The 13,355-nt window shown below is 40.0% G+C and overlaps 1 protein-coding gene across 5 annotated transcripts in view; it reads right to left on the reverse strand.

Moving 5' to 3' along the window:
- agrn (agrin) overlaps positions 1 to 13,355 on the reverse strand; it is a 247,915-nt gene that overhangs the window by 82,612 nt on the left and 151,948 nt on the right. For all 5 annotated transcript variants that reach the window (XM_086067097.1, XM_086067093.1, XM_086067094.1 and 2 more), the window contains one exon: positions 5,428 to 5,649. In XM_086067097.1, coding sequence (XP_085923223.1) covers positions 5,428 to 5,649 — 222 coding nt within the window. The remainder of the gene's footprint in view (positions 1 to 5,427; positions 5,650 to 13,355) is intronic.

A 13,355-nucleotide genomic window follows, 5' to 3' on the forward strand; every position in this document is an offset into this window, starting at 1 on the left:
AACTGGAAACCTCTGATGTTACTAGTTATTAATCTCTGATTTATTCTTTTCTTCTATTTGGTGGCAATGGGCAATTTAGTTTTGTGCAGGGTGGGAGAAATGTTGCCTTTAACGCACCACAGATTGAACTCCATTGGTGTAAATAATACAAATACTCTTTATACCCTGTATTAATTTAAGACTGGCATCTCTGCCAATGTTCAACTGCTGAAATTTTTTTTTGTTTCTTCATGTGTGTGCGTGACAAACATAATGATGGCTCCATATTATTTTTGTTCCATTGACTCGAAAAAATTGAGCAACACTTTCACAAATTGTTTGGACTCCTCCAGGTACAACAATCACTCCCCTTCACAAAATTCTAAAGATGCAGTGTTTTCAAAAATATTAAGTTTGATAGAATGTTAGGTGATTGAAATTGTTATTTGTGGTCCACACCAGAGAACCGAACTACAGTAGTAGTATTACCTAATGCTGTTGGTGTGGCGTTCACACTGCAGCTCAATTCCGATTTTTTCACAAGTATCAAATTTTTTCATGCAGTGTGAACGACACAATTCCGATTTTTTCACACCAGACCTGGGCTTCTTTCATATGTGGATATAAATCGGATATGTATGCGATGCGTATGCATTGTGAACGCTCATCTGCACGCATCTGATTCATACATCATCAAAAGCCTGATATGCGCTCTGCGCAGGGGGGGAGAGAGTGCTTGGAAGGGAGACTACTGACACGACAAGTTGTTTTGAGTGACAGTTATTTGTTTTTAATCACACTTGAAACATGAAGCATAAATTTGACCTGTGTGGCGATAGTAGAAATTCAGCCCTGCAGACTGTTCATCACGAACGGCGATGATGCGACGTCATCTTTGGTAGACTTCTCAATAAAATGAGGAGGTCAAGGAGTGTCTACTCATTTCCCCTAAATTACCACTTCCAACCTCGCTACTCTGGCGACATGAGATGAAAAAAATAAGTCAGACGGATTTCTGTTGCTGTTGGTAAACAGCACATTCAAAACTGACGCACGAGGAAGCCGATGACAGCAGCCAACCAGGAGCGAGCGTGAAAACAGTCCACCAACCAGGAGCGCGGGCGTTCCCACAGCTGAATTTGCATAATGTATGCAGACAAGACATATGAATCGAACTCCTAACACGTCCGCGAAACGAGTCCACCAGTCCACCAATCTGTAGCGTGCCATGGCACAGCTAAATTTACATATGACACTGATAAAAGTCGCCTGCCTCAGTGGCTTGGCTAGCGGTAAAGCGTTGCGAGTCGGGACAATATTTACTTCTATGAACACCGCAATGTGACGTCGTTGTTTTGGGTGTACGTCACTCGACGTCGCATCACGGGCACGTTGCGTTCACATTAGATGTCGCATTTGTTGTTGTAATGTGAATGGTACATAAAAAGATCGGATTTAACAAGAAATCCGAATTGGGCATCACACCCTGCAGTGTGAACGTAGCCTTATACATCACACTCACCTATGTGTAGCATTTGTAAAACCAGTGGGAGGGGAAAAATCTGGTGTGGAGCAGGTTATTTTTTCCTATTCTCACATCAATCAAGCAACTCAGCTCTATCTGTTTGGCTAAAGCCATACGAACGACCTCGTTCCTGAGGTGACTGTTATATCCAGCTGAGACGTCTATTAACCAACCGCGTCTGTCCCAGCCCACCGAGACAAGGTGGCGAGGTCACCCACCACTAAAAATGCCAGTGGGGAGTGGATTCAAGGGGGCGGGAGGGATTGGGGAGTAGAAATCTTAAGAATAATAAAAAATGTCACTCATAATGGTATAAGGTTGTACCAGAGTCACACAGACAACTGACTCCCCCCCCCCCCCCCCCCCCACAACCATCTGGGATGGGAATACAATCATATTGGGGTCTAACATGAGCACACGCACAAACACACAAGAGGCCGCATAAAACCTTATAGGGAAGGTGGATGGGAAACACTACTCAGGATTAGTATTTCATGAATTAGATACGCTAATTGTATCATTTCAAACAGTGGCCCAAACAGTGTCACTAAAGATAGCTGCTATAATATATTAACAGTGTATGTATTATCATAAAGAAAGCAACCAAGATCTACCATTTAGTGATTCACTTTGCTCAACTGCATTTGGAGCAAATGCAAGTGAACCGTAACGGATAGCTATTGTATCGAGTTGGGGATTGCAACAATAATTCATTTGGCTAGTTTAGCACAGGTCTTACATTTTATACAGTTTCATGGAAATCTGCTATCTTACATTTTTTTTTCCACATCTCCTGAATATGCAACAAAAAAAACATCCATCCATCCGTCTTTTGCTTCAAATTCTTTCAACAGAACAGTGTTGTATTATTACTTCAGCTAATGCTAAATGCTATCTTGTGCAAATTGCTAAACAAGTCAATCCACTCTTTATTATCTAACCCTTTTTGCTTGGTCCTGTTAGCCATTGGAAGCTGGCTGTCTTGTTTACTTAGCACCGACTGGTCCTGCATTGTAACAAAGTATGTCACTAGAAATCTCAGCTAGCTTGTGTTTAACCTGGGACGTCTGGTCACCGTATTATTACACTATTGCTAGCAGTCAGCTTTTTTTTACAGCCATACTGAGGGCTAATTTCGAGAGAAAAAGCGATACCTGAAAAGCGTGACAGTGCTGCAGTATGTGGTGTCATTTCTGGCTATGCCAAGACAGTTTGCACCGAAAATAGTGCATTAACGAAGTTAATTTGATTACATTTTCTTCAGAAACTGAACTGTTCTTCAACAGGGTTGTTTTTTAACTGACGGTCCACTGTATATTTAATTCCGCTCCTCCCTTTCTGCCTCATAAACACTGTTCGTAGAGGAAATAGCCTGTAATAATTAGCTGGGATTACAGGGCATCACTTGTGATTGTGTTGAATGAAGCTGTGCAAACAGCCCAAAAATAACTCACATGATCACGGCCATCGTTTCGCAGATGGCTAATTCTTGGCAAACCAATGGCTCAGCAATTTTTTTTATGGCTATACTGCCAAAAAGCAAAGAACCAACCATCCATTGGGCTGGATTTCTTACTGGGCTATTGCTTTTTTGGATAAACAATTATTAATTTTAATGCAGACACATACCATTCACCTGTGGCACGGCACAATTTGTGTCAACATTTGTTTCAGCCCATCAGTGAGGGCTAGTTTTATGTTCTGTTGCCATGATACCAGACACAATTTATAGAGAGCCGTCAATAGAAATTTGAGTGATGCTCTACACAGGCATGCATAGATGAGTCAATCCATGTTAGACCTTGGCAACAAAACCCCTCTGTTATCTACTCAGTGCAGGGAAAACATCAAACCTTTCCTCATGTTGCAAAACAAGTGGTCTAGCAAACAATCACACAAAATGGTTCTAAATTTAAGGTGAATGTGATGCCACACCTGAAAAGTGAGAATTATCCAGCTGTATTGATCACTCCGCTTGGCCCTCTGCAGCCTTATTCTCCAAGAAATTATTTTCAAAATATGCAGAGCAAAAATCCATCATAGTAAAACGCTGTGAAAGAGATATTGAGTGAGGAAGTTGGGCGTGCGGTGTGGAGCACGATAATTGCCATACTTTAGTTCAGTGTGTGTGTGGTCTTGTTTTTGTTACATAGTGGGGCCAACTTTTCGGGATTTCACAGAGTTGTGGGGCCCATTCGTCCATGTGGGGTCCACCCGTCCATGTGGGGCCATTTTGATGGGCCCCACAAGTTTAAACCTCTTTTTAAGGCTCAAGACTTGGTTTGAATTGAGTTATGGTTGAGGTTAGGGTAAGGAATAGGGGTAGGCAATCATTTTTGATGGTTGGGGTTAGAAAATGCATTATGTCAATGAGATGGCCCTACAAAGATGGTAAAACAAACTTGTGTGAGTGTGTGTGTGTGTGGGGGGGGGGGGGGATGAAGTGAGAGGACAAAAAAAAAAAGACTGAAGAAAATACTCGATCACCAATGGAGCCTGTGGGATAATTGGCCTGCCAAAATGGCATCGAGAGTATTCACTGAGTGGCTTTAACAAGCTGTAAATCTCTTCTTGGGACTGTGTGTCTGCAAAGTGGATCTGTAGATATTTGTTCTACTTGAAGCTCCATTGTCCCCTGTGAGCTAATGATTAGCTGATGCGCCGACACAGCCAGATAATGCCAAGTGACTCATGTAGCCAATTACACACAAGTATGCTCTGTGTTCTCTGTGATTGGGATGAAAGTGCAACACGACACTTAAAGGTCAGAGAACGAATTAAGTCTACAGAAAGGCTGAGAGTCGAGAGTTTGGCCTGTGTTAGAGAACATACCCCATACCTTTGAAACAATGTGTTGTAATTCAACATGATCGGACACCAGAGTAGAAGGAAATCATTTACGTACTTTACATTTTTTTTCTAACACTCTGGTGTGACGTCTATGCACCAGTAAGCGTGCTGTGGCAATCATATATCCATCTGGATCTGTTGCCATTCCCAGGTGATGTTTCGAACAGAGGTTGTTTTGTGTTTGGGGGTTTGTTTATTTATGTGATGTTTTCTTATTATTATTACTACTACTATGTTTGTCTTGCATATTATTCCAAATCAGCAAAACATTATTATGCCTATTCACATTGTAGTATAGGACAGTATAAGATGACAGTGAAAGTGCAACTAAGACATGTCTGCCATCTAGTGGTGACCGCTGATATGACAACTTAAAACTATAGTTGATCCCTTCATATTGCATCATTCCTTCTTTTTTTAACATTTTTTCATATTTTGGGATTTTCCAGGATTTCCCCCCCACCACTCCATCCCCGTTTTCTGTCGAAAACATATAATGAATGTCTATCAGCATTTTTTGAAAATAATTTTTGGGCTCGTAAAAATAGATAAATAAATAATGTTTTTGTTTTTTCAAATGTTTATTTTTTATTTTGCGGGAAAATTAATCAAGCCGCTAGTTGCCCATCCCTGATATAGGGTAAGTGGCATATTAAAAACCTGGAGCATCTACATTCAATCATTGGGCAATTTTGAATGAGGCATTGAATGTGAATTGATTCTACATCAGCTGCAAAGAAAGTAGCTATGTGAACCACTACACTACCAATAGCCCTTTGTAATTATAAAACTTAAAATACATAATGTTTTTGGTGCCATTTTACAGTAATACACTAAATTGTTATGTAAGTTTTAGAAAACGTTTTTGGCATTTATTTGTCATCTTTGACATCTTTTTGAAATGTTATAGCGCCCAAAAATACTACAGCATATTAATTGACTAACTCCAGTACCTATTTGTACAAAACCCTACTACATTTTTTTTCCTAACACAAAATTGTTTGTTTCTTTGGGCTTCTGAATGAGGACCCGGCATATCTTTGTGATGTCACTTTAAACATGCAGATACTCACCACAGGGTCCTTTATGATGGATGTGGATGGATTTCTGCAGAGCGCAGCCCATCGCTCGCATCTCACAGGGGCTGCCGTAACTGCTGCCGTCAGAACCGCATACGGGGTCTGATGTTTGAGGGCAGGCTTCCAGGCATTCACACACGGGCTCATCGTTTTTGACCACGCACACTGCGCCGTGATGGCACACTTTATCCAAACAAGGGCTCGGCGTGTGGAGATCTGAAGACCAACAACCCAAGAGACAGAAAGTTATTAAGGAACAGTAATGGGGTTTGGTAATTTCAGGCAGAGGTTGGAGAATGGTCTTGGGTTAGAACAGGCAAAGGTGACAATTTGGAGTACAGATAAACTGGGCACTGCTATAAATTAATTAGGAGAGTGGGAGTCAGAAATTTGACTGCAAAACCACACTCTTATCTGTTCCGCCTCATCTTCCTGTAATTTTTCTATGTGACTATCCTTTTGTATGCTGAATCTTTGAGCAGTCTACTCAAACTGGTGGCATGGAGAAAAGCCAAGACAAAAAAACGCTGCCCTGTGGCACAGCAGAGATGAAAAAGCCTACGAACAATGGTTGCAAGTCAACGTCAGGATTAATTGACATTCACAGTGTGCCCCTTCAAAGGCTGCCATTTGCATCTCAGCAAGAGCCATGGCTTCAGTCCAAAAGAGTAAAACATATAGAGAACAGAGAAATAATAATAAAAAAATTAAAATGAGGAAAAGAAAGAAGAAAGAGGCTTCTGCTTAATAATTTAAAAACTGCAAGCTCCTGGGCAGAGGCAGATATGAAATGTGAACATCACAGGGAGGTGTCTGCTCCAGTCTCTCCACTTACACTCCAGCACAGCTTCATTAAAACGAAGGCTGGATTCGGCACCGACACTTCTCGGAAGATGGGTGTAAGCGGGGCAGACAGGACCTGAGTTGATCAGGAGAGGAGGAAACCCGACCTGTCGTTTAATTGGAGCCTCCCGTCCTGACTCAATCAATTCTTTAAAACCGTACCAGTCAATGGAAGTATTAGATTGAGGTGTGATGGCAGGGTGGTGTGCACTTCTGCATCAAAAGTTTGCGACTTTCATCAGAGCCTTCAGCCATGAAGGATGATCTCTCTGCCAACTGTGGTGCATCTACAGGTCAGAGCAGCAAATAAATCTTAATGAAAAATTGCCAGTGAAGCCTCAGACCAACTAAAGTCTTCGTTTTCAGTCTATTTATTATGTGTTGCTTTTGTTAGAAGGGTCGGAGGTAAGGCTGTCCATTGACCAACTTTAGTGTGACCATTAAGGGATTCAATAGCATCATTCCTTAGCATAGTTGGAGTCTTATGATTGATTTGTACTACAGTTGGAGTACTTGCAACGCTAATGCCACAAATGAGTTATTCTCTGTTAAACAAAGAGTAAACATCAATGTCCCCAAATTATAGAAAACAGGCATGATTAGGTTGAACTGGAAAGAAAGTTTTTTTTTCTTTTTTTTACCTCTCACCACCGACGTATGCAATTTGTAAGTAAGCAATATCCTGTTAATGAGTGTTAATAATTACTTAACATTCCATAGTATACCGATTGAACATGTAATCGTTTTGGCTTTTCTGAGAGGTTATATAAGTGGTCTACTGGCTACTAAATTATTTGAGACACTGGGGGTGCACATAAACACGTAAGCTGTTTTGCACAAGTTGAATTTAGGCTAACTTTGAAAAACGAATGACTCCTCTGCAACCCTTTTCAAAGTGCGCAAGCTTAAGCTTAACTCCGGCCTGTGCAAAAGTTCAGCAGACAAAGTTGCAAGCAACCGCAGCCTGCGATAACGCCCTGGTCTCCCATTTACTTTGTTTCGCACATGTAAAAAAAGATAAAAAGTATTTCCATCCCAAACTTCTTTTATCGCACACTACATCCTAGGGGCAAAATTTCCGCCTGATTTATTAATGGGAGAGCATGTCAGGGACAAAAAAAAAAAAAAAAAAAAAACCTCACCCCAAGAAATTGAAGATTTCATTTTCTCTGAGAGGAAGACGCTTTTGAGTGTTCTTAACATTGTCCTGTGGGATGGTATTCTTAATACTTTCCCTCGCCACAAACGCTTAAATCCAACACCTCATGCATGTACTGTATGTGTGTTTCTGTCGCAGAATGAACCAAAGCAGCAAGTTATTTATTCATGAAAGTGACAGCTGAATGGGAACATCTGCACAGCCAAATACTTTGGCACTTCAGCCAAGGCATTGTTGTTGTCGCTCCACAGGCTGAAGCATCAGTCCAATGTGATGGCAATGAAAAGTGAGGACATTAATAAAGACTTCTGCTCGCCATTTCGTATCACCATATAAGTACAGGATTTTACATTCTATGTGTCACGTCAGTTTGAATCTCAGTCTGGCAACCACTGAATGGCAAGAATCCAGAATGGATTGCAGTGGAACCTCAGAACTCAAATGCTAGGTAGGTTGTATAGTTAAAAAATAACTTTTGAATACTGAACAAGGTCAAACTTACTGCGATGGAGGTAAACAATAATACGTTTAAACGTACATAGAAAAATAAGATGCAGACACACAAATTTTCTTGCAGGCTCATGATCAATCATCAAATTTACAGTAATATAACTTTTACATGCGTAATCACTGGCTGAATAATTTCATTTAATTTTAGTTTCAGCTCTTAACTCATTTGTACACTTGTTCAACTGTTCCAGCATAAATTTCCTGTACAGTTAAAGCTGACCTTGGAACAGCACTTGGGAAATTCCACAGTAAGTCCAAAAGAATTATAAATTGGCAACCCTACTATCCAAGTTCTAAAACATGCAAACCAGGCAAGTGGGGATAGTGCAGTCGGTCCCATTAAACTCCTGTAACATGTTGCCAAATTGCTGGGGGAATATTTAGGTAAGTGCTGCTCAATTCATGCATAGGTAATTGGAGTCCAACCTCAACCCTGAGGGCCCAGGTGCAATTCCAAACGGTTCCTGTTGGTATTATGCAGTCCGTGGAATTGGCACATTTCAGGTGACGCTTGCAGCGGCCAACAGGCTGAGAGAAATACCTTACAAGCCCATTACAAGCCAGCGTTCCAGTGGGACGCAGCCAATCCACACCAAGCAGCACCTTGTCTGTTTTTTTTTTAACTTGCCAGCCTTTGATCAAAATCCCTCGTCCCCTTTTGCATTAAAAGACATTCGAGTGTGATATCAGTGAAGGAAAAGGCTCTATTAACATAAAGGAGAAGACATACCCTGAGGGCTGTCTCTGTCGACTCCTGAATACTTATGAGGAGCAAGGGTGCCTCTCAACTCAGACCAAGTGTACTGTAATACCGAGTACATTTTTTGATTGGCCAATGGTGCAGTTTTGATTTAGCCTTACGGATTCTGCCTAGAATCAAGTGACCAGGAAAAAGCAAAGCTTCTCATATGATTCTGTACTTCCGAGAACATCGCCCACTTCAAACATTTTTCTTTTCAGCTGTTAAGGCTTATAATGAACCACATTTTTTTTTAAATATAAATTGATGTCATTAATTATATTGCCAACCAAAGTCAAGAGAGAGTGTTCAGAGAAGCAAAGAGTAAAAGTGCAATCAAATTAAACCAAATTTGCAAATGTGTGGCTTCTTTGCTTGATTTCATCACATCCCAGCGGCACGCAGCAACCTCACGTCACTTTTGACACCCTGCTGACCCAAATCATCTCGACAATTTCTGCTTGCGGAGGATTGCCCGAAGCCCACGTTAAGTGGACTGGCAGTCTGTCTGCTGTCAATCTGCCTCCCACTGCACTTCTTCAAATTAACTTGATTAGGAAAAACAGCACTCAGGCTGACGTACGCGCTCAAAGTTCAGCAACTTATTGGGAGTCCAATGCTCAAGGGATGACTCTTGGTTACAAATGAACACAAGTCATGATTTAAAAGAGAGGCTGTGGGGTTAGCAATGCATGACAGCTTAAGATGGCAAAATTGCATGGAGAATTTTATTAGTACATTTTGGGATCGATCTCATGTGATTCTTGAAATAGAATAGTAAAATACAGAATTTGGGTTAGATTGTGGATATCTGTGGATTTGTGATGAAACTCATAGGATAAGGTCAAATCAATGCTGGATAAATACTTTGACTTTGCTTTTCAAAAATGATTAGCTTTCGTACTAGTTTAATGCTTGAGTAATTGTGTAATTTGTGTGTGATACAAACTGTCTTTATGTCATGACAAATATGCCAAAAGGAATTTGGGAAAAAAGAAAATTGGCCAAAAAGATTAGTGCAGTATTATGTTTCAAACAAAAGTGGCCGCCCTACAGGACTGGGCCAGACCATGAATTGTGAAAGTCCGTATAAAAGATGACAATCTTCCCAATATGCATATTCTATGAACAATAGGGGACGGCTACACCTAAAACATGTCAACATCCTAATGAAAGTAATAAATATTGAGAAAATAAAGGTGACTGTTCTTAGCAGTGACATGAGCATGTGTTTTTCAACAACAAAAATATTAATAAATAGTAATATACAATTTAACGAAGAACAACTTTGAAATTTGGGAGAAAAGACTTGTGCATAAAGCCAAGTATAAACCACGTCAGTCAGCCGTGCTTAAGAAGAACTCCCAGGGTAGAAAAGCTTTTGCTTTTGATTTTCCTTGTTCTTTTTTTTTTTTTTAACTAACACCATAAAAAGAGTTATGTTTCATTTCCCCCCCTTAAATTCTAATTAGTTCAAGCCCTAATTATTTTTGATTGTTTTTTTTTATATTAAGTTTGGAATAGCTTCATTTTTTTACTCTGTGATAGGAGGCAGTGGCAGCTCTAAATGGCAATGAAGGCATGTCTTTGACGCACAGTGACATGCTGCAGATCCAAATACCCTTCCACCAAGCTGCGGGCGGTACAGACAAGAGCCAAAAAAAGCACATTAGGCAGAGTACATTGCACACAGGTACAATGACACGTCGGAGACCCACTGAGCCATTTTGATTGTTAATGCCCAGTGCGCTACTGGGATGTGGCCCACTTACTGAGTCTTTCCTGCCAAATAGAGACACTTGTCATCTTCCATATTAACGAGCTGATGTTGAAAAATAATGTTGATGAACCATTACTAAACAATCTGGAAGGCAAAACATATTTGGCATGTGACAAAGATTGCATACAAGATAAATCTTGCTAACAAATGAACTCATCAATGAACTTTAACCAGTTCAAATACTTTAACCTTTGATGGTCCCTTCATGAATTATTCAGGAATTAATTGCAATACATAAGATGTATTGCAGTATGTAACATACTCTATGTCAGCCCGATGGAATAGTGGTTAGCACGTCTAACCCAGATTGAAATGTATCCAAGGTGTATCCAAGGGAATCAAATAGAAAAGGTATGATTTGGGAATTGTGAGAATAAAATGATCAAAGCTGTAGGTTAGAAAATTGGTTTAATATATTTTGCAGTTGTTGAATGAAATAAAAACAATCAAATAATATCTACAATTTCCATAAAAAACACCATAAGACTGGAATTTGATATTTTCAAAAACTTATTCAAACTTTGCAAGCAGAGATTTAAATAAAATTTTACAAAAATCTATCAGAAATTTCCTACCCCTTTGACATGGTGATGTACAAAGGGAGGAAGAAAAAAAAGTTTCCCAGAACATCTCTGGAATAGTAATTGGCCATCTAAGAACAGCTGAACAATTGTCACAATCCATCATTGTCTACTTTCTCGAACCAAGCTGTGCTGACATCGTAAGGATAGGAGGGGGGGGGGGGAACATAAATGTACTACCGCAGACTAAAATTCATCTTTGTGTTTCGCACAGGGAAATAACCAACAAAGCCATCTGGGAGGATTTACAATCCGTTATCCATAAATTAACCACAATAGATATGTCTGCCCTTCTAATGAGACAAATGGGGATGGAGGTTTTGTGGTTGGGATGCTTTAATCGATTGTACTTGGCTCTGTGTATTATTGAATTGCATTGTGGCAAAAGCTTAACGTAGAACATAATAATTTCAACATAACAAATCATGACAGCGATTGAAGGAGATGAAAGCAAAGTAGTAACAAAATGTCACATATGTTGGAGAACAAATTTTCCAACAAGTCGATATTTTAAGACTCTGGGAAATGTGGTTCTTTAAAGAGATTTCTGGAAGGGATGTAAAATTTATGTGGGCTTCAAGAATAAAATCTGCTAAAAAGAAAGTTAAGTAATTTTTTCAGTAAACTGATCTAAAATGAGCATGAATGTGTTACTAAACATTAGTGTCAACCAGTCCTTCGCAAATAGAGGGGCCCTTGGGGTGATGCCAGAGTGGGCATGTGAGAACTCAGTGAACTTTTTTGGGGGGAGCCTTACTTGAAAAAAGTGAAATTTCACATCCACTACTGTAGGTGGCAGTAGCGCATGGTTGATTCTTCCTCCGTGGTGACAAAAAATAATTGAGAAGCACTGGTGTAAACTAAATCATCCTTTAAACCAAAAAAGTACACAATTTATTTCTTACTCAAACCATTCCATGTTTCAGTGGACTTTTATTAGCATAATGGAAAGGACTATATAAGAATTAAGTTTATATATTTATTTTTACTGTTTACGATGCAAAAAATAGTTTTGAACATGTTCCTGAATTGTATGAAGCCTAATGACAATTTGCTAAAATTAATGTGTATGATATAGAAAGGTGAGCATTTTGATACTGAATTAACGATGCATTTAACTTGTTTCAACACATTTCTGTTTTTACCATCATGGGCTCTATTTTCGAAGACAGGCGGACATGCCCTAGGCATAAAAACAAGCACAACCTCCTTTTGGTGTCTAGTCTACGTTGTTGCGCCTGGATGAGTGTTCCAGGCGGAAACAACTGCAAAAACAACTGCAAACCGGCAATTTGATAGCAGGAAGTGAACTACGCTCAGCTTAAAAACGGGCCCAGTTTAATTTTCATGCTGAAGCAAATATAGTTTAGCGCGTTGGTAGGTGCACTACATCTCCCTAGGCGTTTCGGCGCACTGAGTTGCCGCAACCGCCTGGCACATCTCCAATTTGGTGACAAAAAGTAGATGATATTTAAAATTCTGTAAAACCAGGCCTAATTAGTGGCACAGCTGGTATAACATGATTTTGGTGGATTTGTTTGAGGTGCAGGCAGATAGATTCGGCGCACGATGAACGTGTGTGGTGGATGTCATCATATTTCATAACAGTTTAGGACAATCCTTCTGAATCATGTTGACAATATTTTATTAGCAAAGGTTTAGACATTATTTAATAATAAATGCTGTATGAAACATTTTGTAAACAATGTTTTCAATAACTAAGGAAATTACATGAAAATGTGTATTGATTTTGAATGGAGTGCCTGACAACAACACTGACTGACGCATCCACCACCAAACGCAAATGCAGATATCACCATGTATGCATGCCAAACACAATGAAATGCTACCCCTTAGACATGAAAGTAAAGGCTGGAGGCACTGATTGTGTTTGCACACCAGGCTGACATTTTCTGACACAGCTGCTGAACTGTCAAGGTGCAAGCATCACAGAGGAAACCTCACACCGCGTCATGTTGCCAGAGCTCTGGGTTATGGATAGATGGCACCCCCCCCCCCCCCCCCCCACACACACACACACGCACACACAAAAGGAGCTTGAGTTTTTTCCAAGGCTGCTAAGATCTCCCGTGTTTTTAAAGACAGTGACTAACCTAATCTGCTCTCAGTTCTACCAACACTGGAAAAAAAAGTGCATATGTATATTGAGTGCAACTGTGCATACCACCACTGTCTCAGTGGGCTCCAAAGCTTTTCTCTTCTGATGTTTAATTAAAAAATGAATTCAAGCTTTGACGTTTGTGGTGCTGTGTTTTGAATAATATGCAAATTTCAATAAGAATGCATTAA

Source organism: Leptonotus elevatus, chromosome 2 (assembly GCF_054856555.1).
Source record: "Leptonotus elevatus isolate MCC_2025b chromosome 2, RoL_Lele_1.0, whole genome shotgun sequence".
NCBI classification, from domain to species: domain Eukaryota; kingdom Metazoa; phylum Chordata; class Actinopteri; order Syngnathiformes; family Syngnathidae; genus Leptonotus; species Leptonotus elevatus.